This window comes from Lingula anatina, chromosome 6 (genome assembly GCF_051362555.1).
Source record: "Lingula anatina isolate TDL-2025a chromosome 6, LinAna3.0, whole genome shotgun sequence".
In the NCBI taxonomy this organism is placed as follows: Eukaryota; Metazoa; Brachiopoda; class Lingulata; order Lingulida; family Lingulidae; genus Lingula; species Lingula anatina.
The window spans coordinates 14,309,518-14,333,366 of record NC_141772.1 but is presented as its reverse complement, the minus strand read 5'-3'; the positions used below and the strand labels follow the sequence as shown (position 1 = coordinate 14,333,366).

General features: G+C 33.7%; 1 protein-coding gene and 1 long non-coding RNA gene across 4 annotated transcripts; both read right to left on the bottom strand.

The window, feature by feature from the left end:
- Positions 1-6: 6 nt before the first annotated feature.
- LOC106151035 (FYVE, RhoGEF and PH domain-containing protein 2) lies at positions 7-19,989 on the bottom strand. 3 transcript variants are annotated; one of them, XM_013524114.3, is made up of 20 exons: positions 19,809-19,989; positions 17,401-17,472; positions 11,418-11,600; positions 10,273-10,940; positions 9,892-9,993; positions 9,267-9,415; positions 8,705-8,861; positions 8,374-8,461; positions 8,072-8,122; positions 7,780-7,838; positions 7,245-7,391; positions 6,758-6,859; positions 6,296-6,375; positions 5,738-5,768; positions 5,357-5,431; positions 4,989-5,126; positions 4,298-4,450; positions 3,721-3,849; positions 3,232-3,389; positions 7-3,021 (listed from the first exon to the last, which is right to left on the bottom strand). In XM_013524114.3, exons 1-20 carry the CDS (start codon positions 19,849-19,851, stop codon positions 2,940-2,942), a joined length of 2,667 nt encoding a protein of 888 aa, XP_013379568.2. In that variant the 5' UTR covers positions 19,852-19,989; the 3' UTR covers positions 7-2,939. The 3 variants fall into 3 exon arrangements, with proteins under 3 accessions (XP_013379568.2, XP_013379576.2, XP_013379583.2); XM_013524122.3 differs by lacking the exon at positions 17,401-17,472 and having other exon boundaries at positions 19,809-19,984; XM_013524129.3 differs by lacking the exons at positions 17,401-17,472; positions 19,809-19,989 and adding an exon at positions 13,834-13,926.
- A 2,045-nt stretch (positions 19,990-22,034) lies between these two features.
- Positions 22,035-23,451, bottom strand: LOC147761211 (uncharacterized). The gene is made up of 2 exons (XR_015335134.1): positions 22,987-23,451; positions 22,035-22,198 (listed from the first exon to the last, which is right to left on the bottom strand). It is a non-coding gene; the product is annotated as an uncharacterized LOC147761211 (long non-coding RNA).
- Positions 23,452-23,849: the final 398 nt, after the last annotated feature.

Below are 23,849 nucleotides of genomic sequence, written 5' to 3'. Positions count from 1 at the left end.
CATGTATGCCCTTGACATCATTCTTTCATTTATTGTTTTTTAAACAACATTAGTAATTTACATATAACAATTTTGCCTAGGAAAACTACATTTTTTCTTAGAAGATTTCAGAATCTATACTATTTACATGCATGTTTAATTAAAAAGGAGAAAGTGGTTCTTTTACTTTGTTCTTTTTGTCAGGTTTCAAAGGAAGGATAGCTATGTATATGCTGAAAATTAAAGGATCATTTTAAAACACACAATGACTAAGAATCACAAGAAGACCACATTTTTCAATATTGAGAAACAGAGTTTTGGAATACAACTCAAAGTTAAATTAACTTGAAATACAGACCCCAGGTCACAGATCATAAATATTGCACATAAAGAGTATATACAAAATTCCAAGGCTGATAAAGACAGACAAAAAACACTACTTTTTGTACACGAAATTCTAAGGAAACCTTTATCAAGTGAGAGATCAGGCAACATATCCGAATACAATAACATGCTTACTTTGGGGACTAATGAAAGCAATGAGTAAATACTTAAAATAGCTTTTTTTCTAGACAATGTATAGATATTACAAAAAACATTTTTTGCACAAACCACCTATTTATAACACTTAAACCCCACACATATGTATTACATAAAGAGGAAGCATGTTTTTTGAGTAAGTTTTTCTTTGCATGATTTTGTCAAATAATTCGGACTACCTTCCTATTTTCAATAACAATAATAATAATAATAGTAATAATGTTTTGGAAGATCATATTTTTTTGTGACTGCTTAACCTAACAGGAGATCAATTTTCTGCCGGCTGCTGGAAACAGTGGCCACATCGCCGAAGAGTGGCACGGAGATGTCGCCAAATCTATCGTTGTCAAGTTTTTCCGTTCGGTATATTCCTTCGATACCATGCTTTTATTCAATAATGCATTATTAAATTTAATTAAAGCAAATGTGATATAATATGGAAGACAATAACATACTAAAAGATCCCTTTAATAAATTAATTACAGTACCATTAACTTTTCCAAAATCATTTTATAAAATATCACAAAAAAGTGTTCAATGCCCAATGTTGTTATAGAATAATTTAGTTACTGTTAGCATCTCTTTCACATTACTGTCATCTAAATGATTACATACATTCATAGCAAATGTCATATGTATTAACAAGAATGCTTTACCATGTAAAGCAATGATAATTCAAAATTCCTTATGTTCTTCAAAGTCTAAAAGATCATTCCTGTCTAATAACAGGTGAACATATATGATATGTAGCAGTCACTGTTTTTCTAATCTTGCAGAATAAACAGAATCCATTGTGAAGGTTGTGATGTACTTTAAGATAAAATATGGCATGGTTAATAAATACAGAATGGAAAACAAATAATAGGGCCAATATTTCATTTATCCAGATCTGGTCAAAAGAAAGAAAAAAACAAAAACCAAAAAAAACAACAAAAAAACAAAAACAAAAAAAAGTCAGTTCCCTAGCTTAGCTGACTAGGATTTCCATGAGAGTGCTGTTATACTGCTCCTGATAGGGTAAGATGTGCCCATGTGACCAAGTAACCTTGGTAATTAAGTTCTAAGCCAGGGATCCTGACTTAAGTTTTTTATTTGTGAAACTGGGGCCTGATTGACTTGGGTCAGAGTATGCTAAAACTTCTAGCTTAAAGTTTTGACCAAAGTTTGGCCCTCATTCTATTGTGAAATAATTCCCTGGTCTCACAACCTTAACTGCCAAACCTGTATAAAGCTTAGGATTTATCATACAACTGAAAGATCTTTCTGAACCATTTATTGTTCCTGAGTCAGTCACCATATGGAGTTATTGTGGTCCCCATAACAACATATGAACAGAGATTGGTGATATTTAGTGTTTGATTAGTAATTGATATGAGATCAGCAGAACTCTGTTTCAGCTGAATGGTAAGGAAAGTAACACATGGAACTGTTACTGTTTTTAAAGTAGATAATATGAGCATGGTTGCATAATTGTTGAAGTCTCAAATGACTTAGATCTATTGCCCATCATATCAAGATACTAGTGATAGAATAACAGATGATGAATGGGAATTAATAGCTTAAAATGTGCAACATTCAAAAAAATGTGACACCTTGTATAAGACCTGTATTTTGTACTATTGCTATATAATGCCAAATGGGCACTAGAAAAAATTAGCTTAAAAAATGGAAGACAAGGATTTCCAATGAAAAAAGTACATGAGTTTGTGATCAAGGTAAAACAATAGAACTGCGTCATCTAGTGGATAATTCCACATCCACATTATCATGTCCTTGTAATAAAGAGGTATAGAGCAGTCAATTCAAAAATATGATTCAATTATAGAATCACATTTTGTACCATCAAAAATATATTGTAGATATTCTGTTGTTAAAAAGGGGAAAAAATAAGTATTTGGATGCAGTGATTCAGACTTATCAAAAAAAAAAATCTCATGTCAAATTTGAGACAAATTACATATTATCATTTTAAAAAACACCTTGTCAATAACAAAAGTAGAATCTTGTTTTCACATCTGAGCTTTTGTTGTTCCATTAAAATGGATAATTGTGACCCCCATTAACACACACACACAGTAAGTATTTACATATCTATATATATAAATATTAATATTAAGTACTTGTTCCAAAGAAGACAAGAACCACAATCAACAACACACACAGTAAGTTTTTATATATCCATATATAAATATTAAGTACCTGTTTCAAGGAAGACAAGAACCACAATCAACAACACACATACACAGTAAGTTTTTATATATCTATACATAAATATTAAGTACTTGTTCCAAGGAAGACAAAAATCATGTTTTGTCTGGTGGAAGTTTTACAATCATAATCTCAATCACAACGTGGTTTTTTACTGTCATCTCATTTGGATGAAGACAAAATACATCTGTGTGCCCTTGAAATGATCCCAGCTAGGTTTCTGCTTGTTCAGGGGATGGTATGACAATACTTGGAAGCTCTGCTTGGACAACTTTTTCTAAAACTTTCAGCCACCTGAAAAAAATGGTAAAGTGAAATGTTTGAACAATAAGGCAATCAGTTGTTTAAATCATAGAAAAATGTTTGGGATTTCAAAGCCACTTTCTTTTTAATCTTGCATAAAGATCAATCTCATTTATACTAGCAGTGTTTTTAAAACATATAAACAATGTTAAAGATAAGAAGTTGTGGATTTTAGTTTTTGAGTCAAATCAGCAGACTCACTTTTTACATTCTCCTGCATCAGCTGCCCTAAAGAAGTACTGTTTGTGATGATGCTGAAGCTTGAACACATTATTCTTTTCTCCTGTCACGGGGTCGGTCTCTGTGGCAGGACCGACTACATAGCCAGGGAGAGGCATTGAGGTCATGGCAAACAGGTCCTGGGGAATGATAAATTAATAATTAATGTTTAACTTATTTAACTATTGAGACCTGCACTTTCAATTATGAAGATTTGCTCTCTCTCTCTCTCTCTCTCTCTCTCTTTTGACACTTGACACACAAAGAACACTTAACAAATTTAGCACTTATGATATTCAGCATAATTAAATGAGAACCTTACTCCCATGACTGAAATGACTTTGAATTATTAAATTATTACAAAGGGCAACAAGATAACAATTACTTTATTGTTGAACAAAAATAACTGTATTGTGGGGAAAATTTTAGAATGAATGACTGAATAAAACCAGCTATGTATATTTGTCATACCTGATGAGCTTTATAGCAATACATAACATAATCTTGGTGAACAGCAAAATACTTTCTCTCCCAGGTCTTGCCAAGGTCACTGCTGAGTTGTAGGTATCCTCCAATAACTAGGTTTTCACTGGCCCTCACCTTGAAATCAAATGAGAAAAGTCTATTAGGATAAAATAAACCCCAGCAAATTCATACTTTTTGTGTTATCTTTATAGAGAGGAGCACCTTTCTTTTTGTTGTGAATGTTCATTGTAATATCACAGAAAATGTGTTAAAAGGGGAGTACATGAAAGAATAAAATATTTTTTCATTAGATGTACATTAGGTCAGGATTAATAAGGTCCAAATTGACAGAATGTGTTGTATTTCCCTAAAAAATAGATGCATTAGGTTTTTGTGTCACAATTCATAATGATTATCGAATGACTGTCTGACATATACAAATGTGTTAGGTGTGACATTAATCAGTCATATACAAATAAATGAGACCTACAAATGTAATAAGTGTGACAGCAATCAGCCATATGAAAATGTGTTAGGTGTGACAGCAATCAGTCATACAAATGTGTTAGATGTGACAACTAACCTCCAAATGTGCAGGTCTCTTGAGGGCACCATCTTCTGATCCAACAGCTGGCCCTGATGGCAGAATCTTCTTGAAGCAGTCGCCACAAACACGGTGAAACTTCTCATCAAACTGCAGCTTGGCTTTATAACTGGAGCATTTGCCACAAACAACCTGGGGTTTGAGGGAAAGATCACATCATTTAAATGAGTGTACACTGCACAGCTCAAATGAAACAAAATATCACAATTGGAAAACTAAAAAAGGTCACTTTCAAATCAGAAAATACTAATTAAAAATTAAATCCAGCCTTCAACTGAGCTAAGTGATCTAATGAAAAATTTTATGACATAAGATTAAATCAATATTTTGAAAGGGTTCATAGCTAAGTAAACTCAATAAACATGCATGATAATTAATATTGATATACATAAGCTTTACTCCAAATGGCAACCTCTTCGTCAAAAATAACCATTATCTTGTACTACTTGTAGTAATATTTAGCCAGTTTTATCATAATATTATTATAGGTATAATAGGTAGTTTTCAGGGGGTGTGGATTATGACTATGAAACTTTGATCAAAAGTATATATTCAGGATAAAATATTTTCATAAAAAAATTTCAAAGACTATCAGCTTAGATGGAAAACTGTCAGCTAGGACGGTTACTTTCTCTACTGACTCTCCATTAACAATTAACACAACCCTTACATAACCACAAGCTCGGCAGTGATGTCTTCTTCTGATCGTTGTGAACTGCGCACCACATCGCATACACATCGTTGTCTCGTCGTCTTTCACCCAACGAGGTGCTCTCATCCCAAGCTCTTGGTCATTTACAGTGTCAAGCTAAAATATAATTATACATATAAATTTTGACTTAAATCTGTAATTGAGCTTTGGTGTGTTAAATATCTGGAAAATGTTTATTTATTTCAATTTTATATTATATCAGAATTGAAGAGTAAATTTTCTAGCATGCTCAACACAAGGCATTGGTGAGACAGCCAACATAAAACGAAAAAAATTATAATTCAGATATAATTATGATTAACAAAAATAGTAAAATGCATGCTTACCAAATTCTCTTGGCTGACAGTTGGTTTAAGAGACTTCTTTTTCTTGGTGTAATCATTCACAGTCCTGGCCATTGTCTGAGATAAAGTATGCATATATATCATAATCTCGTAGAGATTTAAAAGGCTTAACTTCTTTATTTAAACATATTACGAAAATCTTTCCAAAGGTCACCTAAGACTAATCACAAATCACTTAGTAATACTATATGCACCTTCTCTTGTAGGGCATATCAGAGGCACTATTTTCCACGATTTTTATGCCTAATCTTCAATTTGCAACATGAGGTCATAAACTGAATTTATGCCCTGCATGGCTTGAGTGGTTTTCATAAATACTATTAAAAGTGAGTATTGTTATAGTGCTGAAACATCTGTACTTACTGCTTGCCAATCAACCTTTTCCTCATATGAGCTTCATTAAAGCCAAGAAAAAAAAACATCACAGCAAGTGTATTAGTCACAGCCAAAATCAACAAAACTTCTCTCCATATTCTAATTGTAAAAAGCACTGCAGTCACTTTTATTTAAGCTATTTTCATAAACGAAAGAAACATGCTTTTCATTTCTATTATACATTATTACATAAGTGCCAAAAGCAGCACCAAACACTTGTTGTCAAAATTTTAATGGAACTGAAATCAATTTTTAAGTATTAATGTTTCTGTTTCTTCAAATACTTCGAGGAAAGACATTTCTTTTATTTTAATTTTGTAATTACTCCATACAGCACACGTGCCACATACATGCAAAGGTGCTTAAAGTTGCCCAATTATTAATATTATTACAATTATAATCATTATTGGATTGAAGGAAAAAGCAGTAAAACTAGGAATGAGAACAAAAGTTTGGTAAGTATAGCAACATAGAAATCAAATGAATCAAGTAATCTTACTCCACAAGGAAATTTCCAATGAACAAATCTCAGAAAAAAAAACTTACCCAAGAAAGAGTTCCAATGTTTTTTGTTTACTCTTGATGTAAAATGTATTGGACTTGGCCAAGTTGTCTCCTTCAAATATCTTTAAAAGAAACATTTCTGAATTATATTCAAGTAAGGACATATTAACAACTGAAAGTAATTAAAGAAAAAAATCTTAAATTTGAAATAGTTAACATGCCTGCAACATACTTGCATATAACAATTTTTGTATGCATGACCGACTTATAGTGGTAAATGAAAACAAAAAGTGAACACAAAGTAAATCTTGCGTCCAAATTTTTTAATGAAAATTGTCTGAGAGAGAGAGAGAGAGAGAGAGAGAGAGAGAGAGAGAGAGACCTGCATGTCATTAATGGAGAGAGAGAAAGAGAGGGAGAGAGAGAAGGGAGCCTGCATGCCATTAATGGAGTGAGAAAGAGAGAGAGAGGCAATGAGTGGAAAAAAGAGAGAGAGAGACCAACCTGCATGCCATCAATGTCTAACTTGGCCTTCAGTCTGTAGTTAGGTCCCAGCCCCGGTACAGCCAGCAGCTGCTCATAGCACACCAACAGAAGGTCATTAAACTGAAAGGGCATTGACATATACAAAATGATGGGAGATCTGTACTAAATAATTGCTCTATGGCATAAAAATTAGATCTACTTGATCTCTGCTTTAATGTCTCCTTAATTATTGCTCTATTTTATCTTATATCTAATATATATTCATTCTTTTATATATTTTCATATAAATTTATGATTAACATATACAAATTGAGGTCTGATTAATAATCCCTACCCATACTTTCCACTGTACATTAAATAAACAATAAACAATAAGCAGAATTACAAATAAGCCCAAAAATAATGTAATTTGCTTAAACAGTTAATATGTATTGGGGTGTAAAAATAATTGAATAAATAAAAAATTACAGGCAATTTAGCATGCCTGAGGTGACTGACCACTCACCAAAAAGAGATATCTGCTCATTTCTTGACCATTCCTGGCAGAAATTTTACCAACTGGACCTTCCTTGATCAGCTCTCTGGTTGGGTTTATCAAAGACACTGTATTCCCCAGACTCTGTTCAATCTCCTGTAGTTTTTTAAACTGATCCTGGAAGAAAAGTTTAATAACTAGAGTTGCCTTCTCTTCATGTTATTGAGTGCACTACCCTTTTTGTAATTATGAAAAATTTACCTTTTACCTAAAAACAATTGGGATAAAATTTCATTATTTTTATCCAATATAGTGTCATTTAAATTCAAATAAAATAACACTCTATGTGCACTGGTGAATACACCCTGTGTTCAAAGGGAAGTGAGAATATATAAACGGATGAAAGAATATGTCAACAGAATATTTAACAGTATTCCTTTGCCAATGGGCTCTAATATTAAACTGACTCAAACTGATTTCTTTCCACATTCAGTACATATATTGGTTATGTACACAGTAAGTGAACTTCTTATAATGTTCTTTACTTAAATCATAGAAAACTTACAATTTTTTTCATGGCTTCATTGGAATGTGATGCTGCAGTGGCCACTAAATTCAAAGCCTCTGAAAAAGTAAAACCCAATACAAATGAATCATTTTCACTTATCCCTTTAAATTAACAAAATACATTTTTTTAAATATGCACTAGTCTAGAGACCTAAAATTCAGCCTTTACATATGATAAATGGTACAATTCCCAGGAATTAAACTCACGGTATAAAGATATGAAACACTGCATTACATATACTTTTCAACTTTCTATTAAAAGTAAAAACTGATGGGTATACTGAACTTACTTTCAGAATCCTCCCTGTCTACAGAACCTTCTGGCAACTTCTTGATGTAGTCTGGAATGAGCACAATTCATGAATGAGACATACTTCTTGCTTGTGAGTACAATAGTGTAAATGTGTTACTAATACTAGAAACATCAATACACAACAGTGACAAATCAATTTTTATGCTAGACAAGAACATCTTCTGAAAAACCCTATCCCAGCACTTGATTAAAGTAATGAGATAGATTGAAAGTCAAAGGAAAAACATAACAAAACTGTATTTGACTTTCTGAATTAATAATGAACTAGTGGATACATACCTTTGAGTAAAAGTTCATATCTTGGTACTCTTTGTATGGGCTCCAGCATGTGGTGTTGTAATGTTAGGAGACCGCACTCTGGAGTTTTCTATAAAAAATTGTTTAATTCATCAAATATTCTTAAATATTATAAAAAAATCTTTTATTGTATGATTTAAAGGAGATAGAAAATAAAATTGGAAACATACTCTACTTTCAAACACTTCATTAAAACATGTTAAGTAATACTGCAAATTTCTTGAAAACTAAAAAGATGATATTTCTATGAAAATCAACAAAATAAATATTAAATTAATGAAAAATATCACATTGCTCAGGGTCCAAAGCTGACCTGAATCTCATCAATAATTTCTGCAAACTTGGGACTTCTCTCCTTCCAGAAATTGATGGTCTGCATAGCATTGTCAAAGTTCTTCACATAATCTGAATAAAGTTTGAGAAATGGTGCCAAGCCCTTCAGTAAGTCACCAAGCTTTTGGATTTCACCCCTGAAAAAGAATGGCTTCATTGAATGCAGCAACAGAGCATTGAAGGAAGGAAGAAGAATTAATTTCAATTGCTATCCCTGATAAAGGGGGGGAGGGGGGAAGCAAAATTTTATTAATTCAAGTAAAATGCCCCTGGTACGTTGTTACATGTATGCCAGTCTTTTACACAAAAGGTATACTGAAAACATAATTATCTATTTAGAAAACTAATATGCTTAATAATTGTAATAAATATGTTTAAATTTGCATTCCATGAGTCTTGAATAAGAATACAATGCCATAATAAATACTATATTTTAAATTACATCAAATTGTTTCATAAATAAAACTGTTTCTATGGTTTTCTTTTTTTCAACACTTTCTGAAAATAAAAATCTCTGAAACTGACTGTGACTGAGCACTTACCATTTTGACATTCTTTCCTCTAACTGTGGAAGCATGAAGTCAGCATGGAACTGGTATAAACTTTGAATATTGGAGAACATTTTACCCAGAACTTCATCTGGAAACATCTGATGCTTGTGATTCTCTGTGAGCACTCGGAAATGGAAGACCTGGAAAAGAAATATCTTAAATCTTACTCAAGCTAGCTAGCTCAATTTTCATTTCTAATTAATTAAAATAATGGATCACCATCAAAATCTAACCAATAATAGTAATCCCATTTCTGACACATCCTGATAATTTCATCACAATCTGTTGATAACACAAAATGCAAAAAGCAGACATAATGGAAGTCATTTATATCTTCTTTTATATAACAAAAACAAGATTTGATTGAGGCTGTAAACACATTAAACATTTAACTGATAACTGATTCAATTCTTAAAATATATTTGTTGACTAATTCTTTCATTTTTTCATTTTAAGGTGTATGCTTTGCATAATGAAATCTTTTGGTTTAACTTTATTTCGTTTGACTGTATGAGAAATGAAAAGCTTTTGATTTTGATAAGCACACAGGTATACATGTATAAACACATGTGGCATAACACACACACACACACACACATCTAACAGTTTCATGTACCTGATGCACCAGCCTTAATCTCTGCACATAGGCTCTCTCCGTGGTCAGTAATTCCATAGCTATCTTATACAACTTCTTCTCTGGAGTGTCTACTGTGGCTTCCTGGAACACAATATATAATGTTTGTTTATGGGACTTCCTCTTTTTAAAAGGCAAACTGGTCTTTTACACATCTACTTTTGTTTGAAGAAAATTTTTTTAAAAAATTCCACTAAATAAAGTGTTGCATGTTGTTACTTGCTTGATTTTTAAAGAATCCTCAGTATTTCACTCCATAGTACTTTTTTCATGTTAAGCTTAAAATTTTAAACAGTTTATCATTTTGTTTCATTTAAAGAATGCTATTTTCAGATTTTTATGTCAGGAACAGAGAACACTTACAACTTCCTCTTCAACATCGGGGACGATGAGTTCCTCATTTATTCCCTCATCCTCATCATCATCACTAAAACTACTATCATCCCACCAGTCGTCAAACTCATCGTATAATGACCGGCCAGTAGACAGCTCTCCCGATGACTCCACTTTTTTCAAATGTTCCTCAACTTCCTCGGAATCTTCAGATGTATTTCTATTATTCCCTTCCACATTTTTAGATTCCTCTGAATAATTAGATTTATTATAACATCCAGGCTGAACTGGAGACACTTTGTCATCGGTAGCATGATCACTGTGTCCATTTTCAATTACGACATTGTCATAAGGGTGGTCACTGTACGTAGAAACACGGTCCGAGCTGTGGCCGTTTTGACTAACATATGCACTTGAGTCACTAGGGGATTCTGGACTTTCTTTTTCATTAGATACCGCTGTGTGGCTAGCCTCGCTAGAACCGCTATGTTTTCGCCCTCTGCGCTTCACTGAGCGCCCTCTATTTATAGTCCTAGTTCGAGGCAAGTACGGAAAAGCTGGCACTGCATAAGTGGTCCCAGTTCCAGGACTTTTGTCTTTCTCATTATGTTGCACTTTCTTATCAGGTTCTTTATTCTTTGCGTCGTCCTTGCCTTTTCCAGACATCAAATTTTTCAGGAAATTAGGTTTTTTGGGTACTAAAATAAGAATGTTCAGAAAGAACATAGGTTAACTTCACATCACATGACATACCTTTTCTCATTTTAGGGAACAAGAACAAAGACAGAAAAATTGCCTGAGAGCAAAATCATTTCATTTCTGAATTCTGTAATAGTTTTCCCATTTTCATGCAATAAAACATTTGATTTTTAAATTTTTTTTGGATGAAAAAGTATACCTAGCTTCTAATTTGAGATACCTATTAGTTATTCTAGTTGTCAAATTGCAAATATCAATACATACTCTGTGTAATGTTAAATATTAAACTTTCTGAAGATTTTATGCTGTAGTTACTGATATCATAAACCCAAAGTTTTTTCAATGAGAATGTACACTGCCAAGTAGATCCATTTCAGTCATTTTCTTTACAAATAATCTATGAAATTTACAATAATTAAAAAAGAAAAATCAGAAATTCTAGTTCTACTTTTCAACACTTTCTATTCAGTCAGTACCTTCTGGTTTTGGTAAGCCATATTTAGCAGCCGAGGGGAGCGACCTTGAGCGTCGTCTGCTCTCTTCTTCCTCAACCTTCATCCTGCCTTTCCTTTTGACCACCACTGCATACATGTCGTCTGCTGCATTTTTCTTTTTCTGTGAATTGTCTCCTTCCTTGTCCAGGTAAGCAGCACTCTTTTCTGTCATGACATAAGAAAGGCATTAGGAATAAATTTGGGAAGCTATTAATAGAAATATTCCAGGAAATTCACAAATTTTGAACACGAAGACATTAAACTATAAATCATCCAAAAAAGTGGAATATTTAAAAAAAAATCTCATAAAACATTTACAATTTGCAGGCTCTAATTTATTCACCCCTAGATAAATAATATACATGTAAATATGAAAACTGCATGCATGGGCCATACCTATAACCAGCTGAATAAACTTAAAACACAAACACATCAAAATCACAACCAAGCTTAATATGAAATGTCAGTGAATCTTGACCTCTTAACCACACAAGAAGCAAAAATAGATATATAAATAACAATTAAATATGTGCTCTCCCCTATCAGTAAACTTATTTATCAACCAGGTTAATTTTTATCCTGCCATATCTGTTAGTTCATGTCTATTTACTTCTAGACCAACATTCAAAGTCCAAAAAACCTTCTTAAAACACACCTTACAGAATGACGGGCACTTTACTATGTAAAGATATATGTACACATAAAAAAAGAACAACCTTGAATACAATGCATAAGACAAATCTTTGCTGGTCATTGTCCTTCTTCTTTCTCACAATTTGCTTTAAGGTAGGTTTTCTCTTCATGATTTCAATGAAAAAGCACTATGCCGTATGCATGTGCTTTCTCTGTGTGTATTCAACTTCAAAAAAAAAAAAAAAAAAAAAAAAAAAAAAAAATAAGTGCTAGCCTCTCTACATGAGACATAAGACTGATGCATTATATTCAAGGTAACTCCCACACTGCTTAAAGCACACAATAAGCTTTGCAAGCTGGAAAACATTTATGTACTAGAAAGTCACGCCGACAGCTTCAGTACATAATCACAGTATATAAAAACTGAATAATAACCAAGTCTAATGGGTTTTGAAAAGAATATCCTACTTCCAATCTTAAGAAAGGTTGCTCTATGGGCAATACATCTTCCTGATATTTGGTTTCAAAGCCATGAAATATTACATACTACTTGTTGCTTTTACAGTAAGAAAATTGTGTTTGGTTCTGCCTTAATCTAGCAAAATGTTTTAAGTTTCCAATCAAGAGAGCAATTTTTCTAAATAACTGTTTATTAGGATCAGTACAAGTACACTACACACTTGATCACAGCTGAAAAACAAATCATGTAGGTTTTGTCCAAACAAACACACACACACACACACACACATGAGAATAACACTAGTCTTCCAATTCATCCCTATAAAAGTTCACCTAGCTCTTATACAGCCATAAAGTAGTAATAAAGTAGTAATAAATAAATTTCAGTCATATAATCTTGACAGCCAAGATCCACATTATACTTGCACAAACTACCTTTTATCATGCCAAAGTAGAATAATAATAAAATTTACATTATAACACCCCCTTTTTGTACATGACACCATTGGTCTTTGTAGATCGACCCAATTCTGCAGGGACTCTCACTGAAAGCAATCAGCTTAAATATCAACACACCTCCTACTGGCATTAAAAACAATAAATAAAAGCTTGTGATTATATCAGCACACTGGAAACAACAGGGGGCATGTCATTTAGTTAAGCTGATTGCACTTAGCGAGAGCCCCAACAGAGTTGGGTCGATCTAAGTAGAACAATGGTGTCAATGGGAATGGGGTCTTATAAAGTGCATCATAAAGAACGCCCACCATGTTTGATATTTTTGTCTCAACTGCTAAGATAAGACTCATATGAGACAAGGAGTATAAGGCATTAAAATAAACACGCCCTTAAGTTCTGTCAATAAAATTAGTTTTTAGAAGAAACAAGCACTGCAAAATATGGCATGCACAATAAATGGCATGACATGCAATGTAAAGTATAATTCAATTTGTCCAAATAGCCCCAGTTTGATCCTAAGCAATTGGAAAAAAATGACCTTAACTGCACATTTGACCTTGCTTAAAAACTGCTTTGAAAAATTATCATTTAAGTAACACTAAGATCCCATTCCCAGAGATCAGATCGATCCAAACTAGATCCACCTAACTCCCTGGGGGTTCACGCTAAATAGCTGTCAGCTGAGCGGGCACGAAAGTTAATTACCCCCTTACAGCTTGTAGTAGGCGGGTCGGACATTCAAGCCGGATTATCTGACAGTAATCTAGTGAGACTCCCCACGGGGATAGATCAATCTAAATGTCTGGGAATACGCCCTAAGTCACTAAAAATTCTTCAGAATATTTACCTTTCCTAAAAGCCATCCTTAGCTTAAAGAATCAGTCCAGGACTGGAAGGTACATCTCATTTTTTCACTTCCTCGTTCTTTTAACAATGATTTTCTATGTATGTCAAGAAGGGCTTTATATCTGATTATATGCAGTGTTAAATGTTAACCCAGATGATAATTTACAAAACCACACATGAACCAACATACTAGTTCTCAACAATACAAAAGTCCTTACCACAGATGGGCTTCAGATTTCAGAGCACTAACAATAGGATATTATCATTGTTGCCATGTAGAAGTTATATATATATATATATATATATATATATATATATATATATATATATATATATATATATATATATATATATATATATATATATAAACTGTGTGTGTGTGTGTGTGTGTGTGTGTGTGTGTGAAATGTGCAAGGCACTTGAGACAAAATTGCATGAGAAAAATTATCTCTTTTGGTTACTACATTTAACAAATATAAAAGAAACTAAAGTCAAAATCCAATTCAAAATTGATTACTAGTACATTCAATCTGTTGTGCCAATTAGGAAGTACTATACTGTAAATAGTTTGATAGCTAAAATGTTTGACAGAATGATAAAACAACAAATAATCATTATTTTCATCTGATTTCTTTATCAATGTCTTCCTGCTTCAAGCACCCTCTTTCAAATACATAAAGTCTTAGATCTATATGCAAATAGAAACTCAACTTCAACTGACATTAACTTTACAAATCCGTTAGTCAATAAAAACAAAATCTTCCTGCTAGAATATTGTGACAGATTTGTCTTTTAATTTAAAAAAATGCGTAGATCTATAATTTACAGTTGTCACTGCACAATACCCTGCATATAAAATATTACAGGAAACTAACCTGTGTTACCAACAGAGGTCAGTTATCTCTGATATTCAGGGTGAATGTATTCTGACCTAGGGAATTGTATCAGAATGCGTCAGTTGAGACAAAGGCTGAGCTTAATTGTGTTGGTATCAAAAAGAAAGAAAGAAAGAAAGAAAGAAAAATACTTCAACTTGATCACTTATTTTAAGAAATACCTTCGGCATGCACTTAATTGTGTTTACATCAAATATAAATGAATAGATAAATAAACAAACAAACAAATAAATAAGTAAAAATATTTAACCTGATCACTTACTTTAAGAAATATATTTGGCATGAGCATAATTGTGTTTGTATCAAGAATAAATACATAAGTAAAAAAAATTCATGAACTCAATCACTTATTTTAAGATATACTTTTGGCATGCTGTTAATGTGATATCTGCATATGCAAATATTTTATTTGCCTATCTATACATGTATTTTTCACCTCTATGAGGTAGCTACTAAAAATCAGGATCCAAGATCCAGTACTGAGATCACTAAAATGCCCTAAAATGATGTGCCACATGCCAGCTGATTGTAATGCAACTCTGAACTTTTTAGAAGATAACATCCTTAATGTCCATGATGTAGAAAATGTGAGAATACATTTTGCTCTACATCCATTACATAAATGGTCTTTGTATGCATTTACATAACATGAGCTCTATAGGTAAATACTATGAATGAGTCTAGATCAATCTCGTAACTATGTTTAAAGTTATAAACCCTTATGCAGTCTTGTTTATTAAAGAAAGTCTGGTTCTTATATATACCACCTTCCACTATGTTTCAGTTTGGAAATCAATATGCCTGTCATAGGTTTTTCATAAATTTTTTTTTCACGACTCATTCTGGTTGTAGATGTGCTCGTCTCCCAGGGGATGATACATTAAGGAGAGTCCCACTGGGTATTTACTTTACCTGTGAAAACCACTTTTTATTTCCCAAGATGTGTGAAATATTTATATCATTTAGTACACATATGATCCCTGAAGAACTACGTACCCATGACATGTGGATAAATGTAGCTTTTTATTCCTCGTCATTTGTGAAACAAAATCATTAAACTTGGCGATTTGTGATTTTCCACTGGTACTTCCTGCATTTTCAAAGAAACTTTTTTACTGCTATTTGTGAATTGATGATTTTATTTTCAGTGAACTGTGTATACTCTCCCCCCTCCAAATGGACCCTCAATAATTGTTATTCCAGATCTAAGTTTGTATGGAGTTCCAACCAGTAAGCTTGCTTAAATATACATGCCTGAAGTTTTCTGTTATGATTTTTTTTATTCTCTTTGAGTATTTTTGTCAGAAAAGAGGGGAAAAATCAGCAAACATCTGCAGACCATGTGTGCACCGCACTGACAGAAGAAGACGTGTATATGATGATCTAATTGAGATTCTCAGCATGAATTACGTTCATTTAAATCCTGCCTGGTAGCTTCTTTTCCTTCCTCACAGTGGCAAGGCAACTTCAGCTTTTAACTATATGCCAGGCTAGCTCATTTATCATTCTGCTTCCTCTTCTGTGGAAAAACTTCAACAAATCAATTTAGGCCAAATAAGTGGCAAGTTGAATATAAGAATAATACCTGCTTTTTCATTAATGGATAAAAAATAAAAAGTATCCGGAAAAATTGTTTGCTACATAGATTATGAATAACTTCCTCAATTTGGGGAATCTTATCACTGGCTTTTTTTCTGTATTAGAAAATACAAACACATTTCTTATTGCAGATAACCCAAAATTTCTTACCAGGTACATTAATTAGAATCAGATTAAATTTATACCACACAACTTAAATCCATGGTTCTTTCTTTCCTGTATTTATGCATAAGATAAACTTAAAGCCAAAGGCACTGGTTTTAATGCCTCATGCTCTTATCTCAGATAGTTTCAAGGGTCCAGGACTTCATAAGAGCTGTGCTTAACCTATAGATAGGAAGCAGCCATAAAGTGAATGGGAAGCTTTGGTGAAAATGTACAGACAATAAGGTCACAAGAAAAATGTCCTTAAATTTAATACTCTGACACAGTGTACTAGTACTAGGGTTTTATCTTCTGAGTGACATAATTTCCTTGAAATTCACAATCTGTCATTCTTTCACATTCTATATTGAAAGGAAAAGCAGTATACTGTGATGAAAAAACAGGTTCAAACTATCCTTTATAGTAGGTGACCAAAAGTCATTATTGAGTAATGAAAAGTTTTTTTTCGTTTTATTGGTTATTAAGCCGATTTCCATATCCAGATGTATCTACAGTAACCAGATTGACCATCTCCCAGGAGATTCTGGCTAAATTGCATTCAGCTTAAGCAGCTTAGATGTCTGGTACACCTACTGAAGCTGCTCAATGATATAAAATTACCCCCTAACAGCTTCAGTAGGCATACCAGACATCAGAGCCGCTTAAGCTATATGCAATTTAGCAAGAAACCCCTCAGAGATGAGTTTTATCCTGCTAGATCAATTTTGGAACAGGGTCTAAGCATTCAGTTTGAGTCCTCAAGTGTTGATACATACAGGTAGCATGCACACTGACATCAAACAGCCCCCATCTATCTCATATATGTATGTACAACACTCAAAACAAAAATTATTACCTGTACCACAATAATGGAGAAAACAATAACATTTTCTTCATGCTGATCATGCAACAGTGGCAAATGAACTTACCAAATAGTTCATCAATATCATGATCTGTGACAGAAGATTGTCTTTCTACCTTTTTCCCATGCTTTTTCTTTCCTACATTGATAAATGCATGCGTTTAGTTACATGCTACCGTAATTACTCAGTCTTTAAAATAGGAGAAAAGTGTGAACTTTTCAGATACTGTATTTTTTAAGTCAAAGTTTTTAAAAATTAGAACATTACTATTGAGTGGTAGCCACAAAATTTAAAGGCAAACTACTCAGTAATTCTATTCTATATAATAAAAGCACCACAAATGTTACATAGACATCTAATTTTTGTGTTGATTACTATATGTATCTGAAAGTTTGACAATTTTTGACCATTGGAAAAATCAAGTCATTACTGTAAAAATATTTAAATTGTATCGATGGGTATCGTCCAAGAAAGCCTAGTCTCATAATTTAGCATAAAATGAAGCAAAATTTGATGGAATATGGTGGAAAGTGAAGTCAAAAATAGACTAGCAACTGCTGAAAAATCATAACGGAGTCAGAGGAATGAATTTGAACTGTTGGCCCATTTGTACTGGTTGATGTTCAAATTTCATTGAAATTACTGGCCAGACTGCATTATCGCTTGGATTATTAGGATGGGATCCTCAGTTTTTGCCATGATTCCATTAAAGCAATAATAACTCTTCCTTTGAGATTCAAAATTCCGCAAGAAATACATTGTAAACAACGCTTGGAAATATATTCTATTGCATTTTCCCACTAAAACGACTGTTATTGTAGTAAAACTAAAATCTGTGCTTGTCACTTGGGCTTTCGATGCCTTTCTTCACGGTCGACAAGTGCATCCGTTGCCAATGACGTTTAGGTGTCACGCGGATTCTCGCGTTCATTCGAGACCAAAATAACATTGGCGGGAAACCCTCAGACGTAAGTTGCGAGTTTTTGTACAGTGCGTCGGATAACGAAAAGCCCAGAATTGCACACATTGTAGATATAAATGCATTTTGAGCAATAAGACGAATATATCTTATGAATCTTATAATATTGTTATATAGTGTTGTTGTTGTCTGCTTTTCCCGCGGTTTTAAGTAGGTCACCAGAAACTATCGCTCGATATCACGTGACTGCCATGTCAGAGAGAGGGCTCCGTCAGTTAAAATCTCTTAAGAGATTTTAACAAAAAAACGTACGTTTAGGAAAAAAACCCTGGATTAACTTTGAATGCAGAATGCAGAAATGCAGAAGTACGGGAAAATTGCCGTTTTTTCCAGGAAAATCGTATTTTTGGCCAAAACGAAGAGTTATTATGACTTTAATGAACATACTGCAGCGAACATTCATTAATTCATTCATCAAACTCAATGAAATTTGATCAAACGTTTGAGTGGAAAATTTAAGAATCAAATTTTGAGGTTTAAAAAATTTTAAAGACAAAATCTCTTGCTAGATATATAACAAGAGTTGCACATGGTTAAATTTAAGTGACAGAAATCATAATTTGTTTCCAGAGAGTATAATGCAACATTTTAAACCAAAACTCTGTGGTCATCTAGGCCATCTTGGACAATAAAACTGTTGTTACAATAAACTGTTAAATGTAAATGATTAAATGTAGCCTCCACCCTTTACCTCACTCTCTCTGTCACTCTCTCTGTCTAACAAGGGGAATAGGCACCACCACCACCCATGCAAGTCACTGTCGAAACTATGGGCCTTTTCACAAGTGGTATGCTTCAGGCAAACAGTCTTTACCAGTACATTTTGAGTTATTGAACACTTCCTAAAACCTGGCTATAATACATGTATAAGGGTCATATAAACACTAACAGAGTCCTTGCAATGATCAATTGATCAACTTTTGCCCATAAAGTTAAACCCCCTGTAGTGTTATTGCACATAAGGACTGGTATAGATGGTATTGCTGAAATATACCACTTGCGGTAAAGAATAGATTTCAGCAAGCATATAATAGATACATATACCAGTATACACATACTCAGTACTATGTATACCGGTATTCCTGTTTATACATTCTACAAATTTGCTTGATTGCAATGAATTCTGGCCTAAAGAACCAAGCTATCTGACAATCCAACAATGGTCACATGAATGAAAGTTTAAATCAACTTGACTGGGACTCTTTTTAGCCTGTGATGAGTCATGTTTCACTTCTAAACACAATGGCAGTCTTCAATCACAAGACCGAAGTCAGTGTCTAAAATAATAATCTGCATTTCGTTAAAGTAAATGAAACAATAAATATGCTCACTGCCCCAACTGTAAAATTGTATTTCAGGGGTTAGAGAAGGGACTAGACACTATGCAGCTAATGTATTGGATAAATAAATAGCAAAAGCAATGAAGACAATAATGTTTTAAGAACACATTCAATCAACACAAATTGCAGTGATTTTTACATATCGTGCAACTCACCTTTCGCTTCAAAAATGTGTTTCAACTTCATAACCCTAGACATCTCGACAGTGGTAATGATATGTCATTCAATAACAGATTAAATGTAAAACATCGCGTAATGTCAATATATCAGATAAGCGAAGCAAGCCTCCTCACATCAGGAAGTTGATTAACTTTCTGCGCATTCACTACGAGCACTTCCGTGTTTTTCAACCTTGACCTTGTTAAGACGAAGATGGCCTATATTTTAACATAGGACAAGGCATACCAGCTAAAGGCACCCTGGTGGGTCAAATTTTAGTTCGCCGTTCGCTTTTTTACATACATAGTAATGGCACTTATTGAAATTAAAGATAATATCAATTGAAGAGTATTAATTGAGGCCGTCTTAGCTATTGCCTTGAGATCTAACGTGTCCAACAAAATAAAATATATATAACAATACTATACTAAACAAATAAATAAATAGATAAATAAAATAAAAATGAAAAAAGATACATCAATGAATAAATATTATACGAAATTTAAGTAAATAAAAAAGAAGTATAAGAAAACATGATTCAGACAATGAACTTTCAAATGTCAGGTGGGGAGAAACCATTAAATTGGAAGGATGTTAGGTGGAGCAAGTCAATTTCATATAAGGGGTGCCTGGTGGGGCGATTCCTTTCCATAGGAGGGGTGCCAGGTGGGGCGATTCCTTTCCATTGGAGGGGTGTCAGGTGGGGCGATTCCATTCCATTAAAGGGATGTCATGTGGGGTGAGTTCATTCCATTGGAGGGGTGGCAGGTGAGGCGATTCCATTCCATTGGAGGGGTGGCAGGTGAGGCGATTCCATTCCATTGGAGGGGTGACAGGTGGGGCGAATCCATTCCATTGGAGGGTTGGCAGGTGAGGCGATTCCATTCCATTGGAGGGGTGACAGGTGGGGCAAATCCATTCCATCGGAGGGGTGAAAGGTGGGTCGTATCCATTCTTTTGGAGGGGCGTCAGGCGGGTCGAGTCCATTCCATTGGAGGGGTGACAGGTGGGTCGAATCCATTCCATTGGGGGTGTCAGGAGGGGCGAGTCCTTTCCATTAGAGGGGTGTCAGGTGGGGAGGGTCTATTCCGTCGGAGGAAGGGTCATTTGGAGCAAAGCAAGTTGAAGGCAATTTGAAGGATCTCAATTTGGCCACGTACAATTTAATAAAATGAGCATGATTTACTGCACATTTATGAATTTCTAAAACTTGAAATTGGTCACAAAATACATGAAGGAATGAGAAATGTATTTCTTATATTATTTCTAATTATCTTAATTTGGTTCAGAGAAGCACAGAAAAAAAAAACGTGTTCGATGATTTACCGTAAGAATATAATTTTTGGATAAATTTAACTATTGCCATTATAAAATCGAGGTTTAGGGTTACATCAGATTTCTTCATGCCTTTTCTTTTTTCTGTTTCATTTTAAAATATTAGTATCTCAATTTGGCCACGTACAATTTAATAAAATGAGCATGATTTACTGCACATTTATGAATTTCTTAAACTTGAAATTGGTCACAAAATACATGAAGGAATGAGAAATGTATTTCTTATATTATTTCTAATTATCTTAATTTGGTTCAGAGAAGCACAGAAAAAAAAAACGTGTTCGATGATTTACCGTAAGAATATAATTTTTGGATAAATTTAACTATTGCCATTATAAAATCGAGGTTTAGGGTTACATCAGATTTCTTCATGCCTTTTCATTTTTCTGTTTCATTTTAAAATATTAGTATTCACCAAATTCAAATCAATTGACGGTCGCAAAAATCCAAACCCTGTCAAAAGTGAACCCATCCAATATTAAGAAGTATAAAAAATCCACATCCAGGCAGAAAAACACCATCGTTTTATTTTGCTTTTCAAGGAAAACAATGTGAATTTTTAAGAATCAGAACGGTAAATTATATACACATTTTATCTATATGTCGGTTGTTGTTAAAGGTTTTAGATATGTTCTTTGAGAGTGTTTAAATGGCTCAAAAAATCCGTCATTTACACACACACACACACACACACACACACACACACACACACACACACAAGTATGGCCATCATTGTTATAACTTTTACAACTATTTCAACTTTACGTTTTAGGTACCATAGAAAACCGTAAATCAGAAAAATTAAGACATTACAAACAGATCGGATTTAGCAGACTGATTTTGAAAGTCCTCAAACACAAAATCATATTACTCATTTCCCCTTATCATTACTATTATCTATATCTCCTTTATTTCATACAAAAAAAGCTAAATTACAAAAGTATTTATTAAATTTTCACATTATAGATGTACGTATGAGCATGCGGTTCCTGGGTGGAAACAAACGCTGAGCATCGTAGGTTGCTTGATGACGCAGAATCTCGTTGGACCTCTGAAAAGAAAAATTATAATGTTTATTACTTTAGACTAAACAGGCATGAAATAGCACAAAGAGGGGGGTACATTGAAACAGCGTGCGTGCACGTGTTTATTGGCTTGTCTAAACTTTTAATATTAATTCTTTTCAAACACTGATTTTAAAGTAAAAATCAGTAAAAGGGAATGAAACTTAAAAGAAGCAAAACTGGCCATAAGATCATTTAAATATTTTTTTTAAATTCCTCTTGAAACTATCGCAATTGTCATCAAAGACGTTTGTTCTGTCGATAAAATTTGAGCAAAGAATTTGACTATGGTATTGATATACACGTTGATAAGACCATAGAATTTGACCAAGATAAGAAGGTAAGAACTGTGACAAGCATCATCTAATAAATGAATCGGTGATCTTGGTGCACGTGGTGATGCTTACATTTTTAACACCCACGCCATTTTAAATTAGATCAAAAATACTAAATGAATTGTCAAGGGGTACACAAAATGTCCCAACAAAGCTAAAATAAAGTACAGAGCGAAAAGTTTTCAAGCAAACTTAGATTACTATCAAAAGTCAGGTTATCTAGAGCGCCGTTCACCCTGTACATTTGGAGTACCAATGTGTTGTAACCGTGAAATTCTACCAATCTGTGTGACATGCAAGTAACAATGAGAATAGTAGTTCATGATCAAGGACTCATGTCTTAAATATTTGTCGTACATATTCTTTCGTTCGTCGTTCGTCTGCGCCTGTAGTATTTAATAGCAGTGGTTACTGAAGAAATAAGAAAAAGTGATACTCACAATCATCTATTTGCTTCTACATGTACGTCTCGACCTTGTGACTGCACAACACATAGAGTTACGTCTACACCCGACTCTGTCCAACTGCCAAGTGAGTATTCGGGAAGACGGCTAGCACAACGATGAGCAACTTATTGTTATGCAAATTACAACAGGTATGGCTCATTTTCGGTGAGAGGTAGTTACTTAAACTGTCCACGAATGATGATGCCTTCACATACGCTCAAAGTTGACCGTATGATCATTGTCACATACAATACACATACGTTGGCCTACCTTTTTATGCTAGGTTTGACAGAGCTTTATACACTGTTTAACTACACCTAATTACAAATTGGGTTTGGGGTTAGTCGGCGGCTGGTGCGGTGCGGATTTTAGAACCGTCGGACTGTCGACTCGTAAAAAATATACATACTGAATAAACCACAATGTTCTAGTGTTCATTATTTCGGGGAAGGATTTTAATAGACATCAATACTGTAGCGGAATTTATCAAGTGTTAAATTATCTCCCACTAGGCCAGTTTTAGCTCCCTTGATATTTCTTTTAATAATTCCTTTATCCCCAAAGTGCTTAATTCTGATTAAAAAGAGAGAGTTCTAACAGGTATTAGTATTACATTATTCTTTATTTGACTTATGAAAAGACATATCACAGATGTGCCAGTAACAACTTATGACGTTTGTATTAATATTATCACAGTATGATGTAAATGGATTCAGACGCCATTGATTTTTATGTGTATAGAAAAGACTAGACTAAAACGTCGGATTCACATTGCATTCCAACAACCTATATATACAAAGTAATTATTTACAGAATTAACGGAATATTTACAAGAATTGCACATCTATATCGATGGA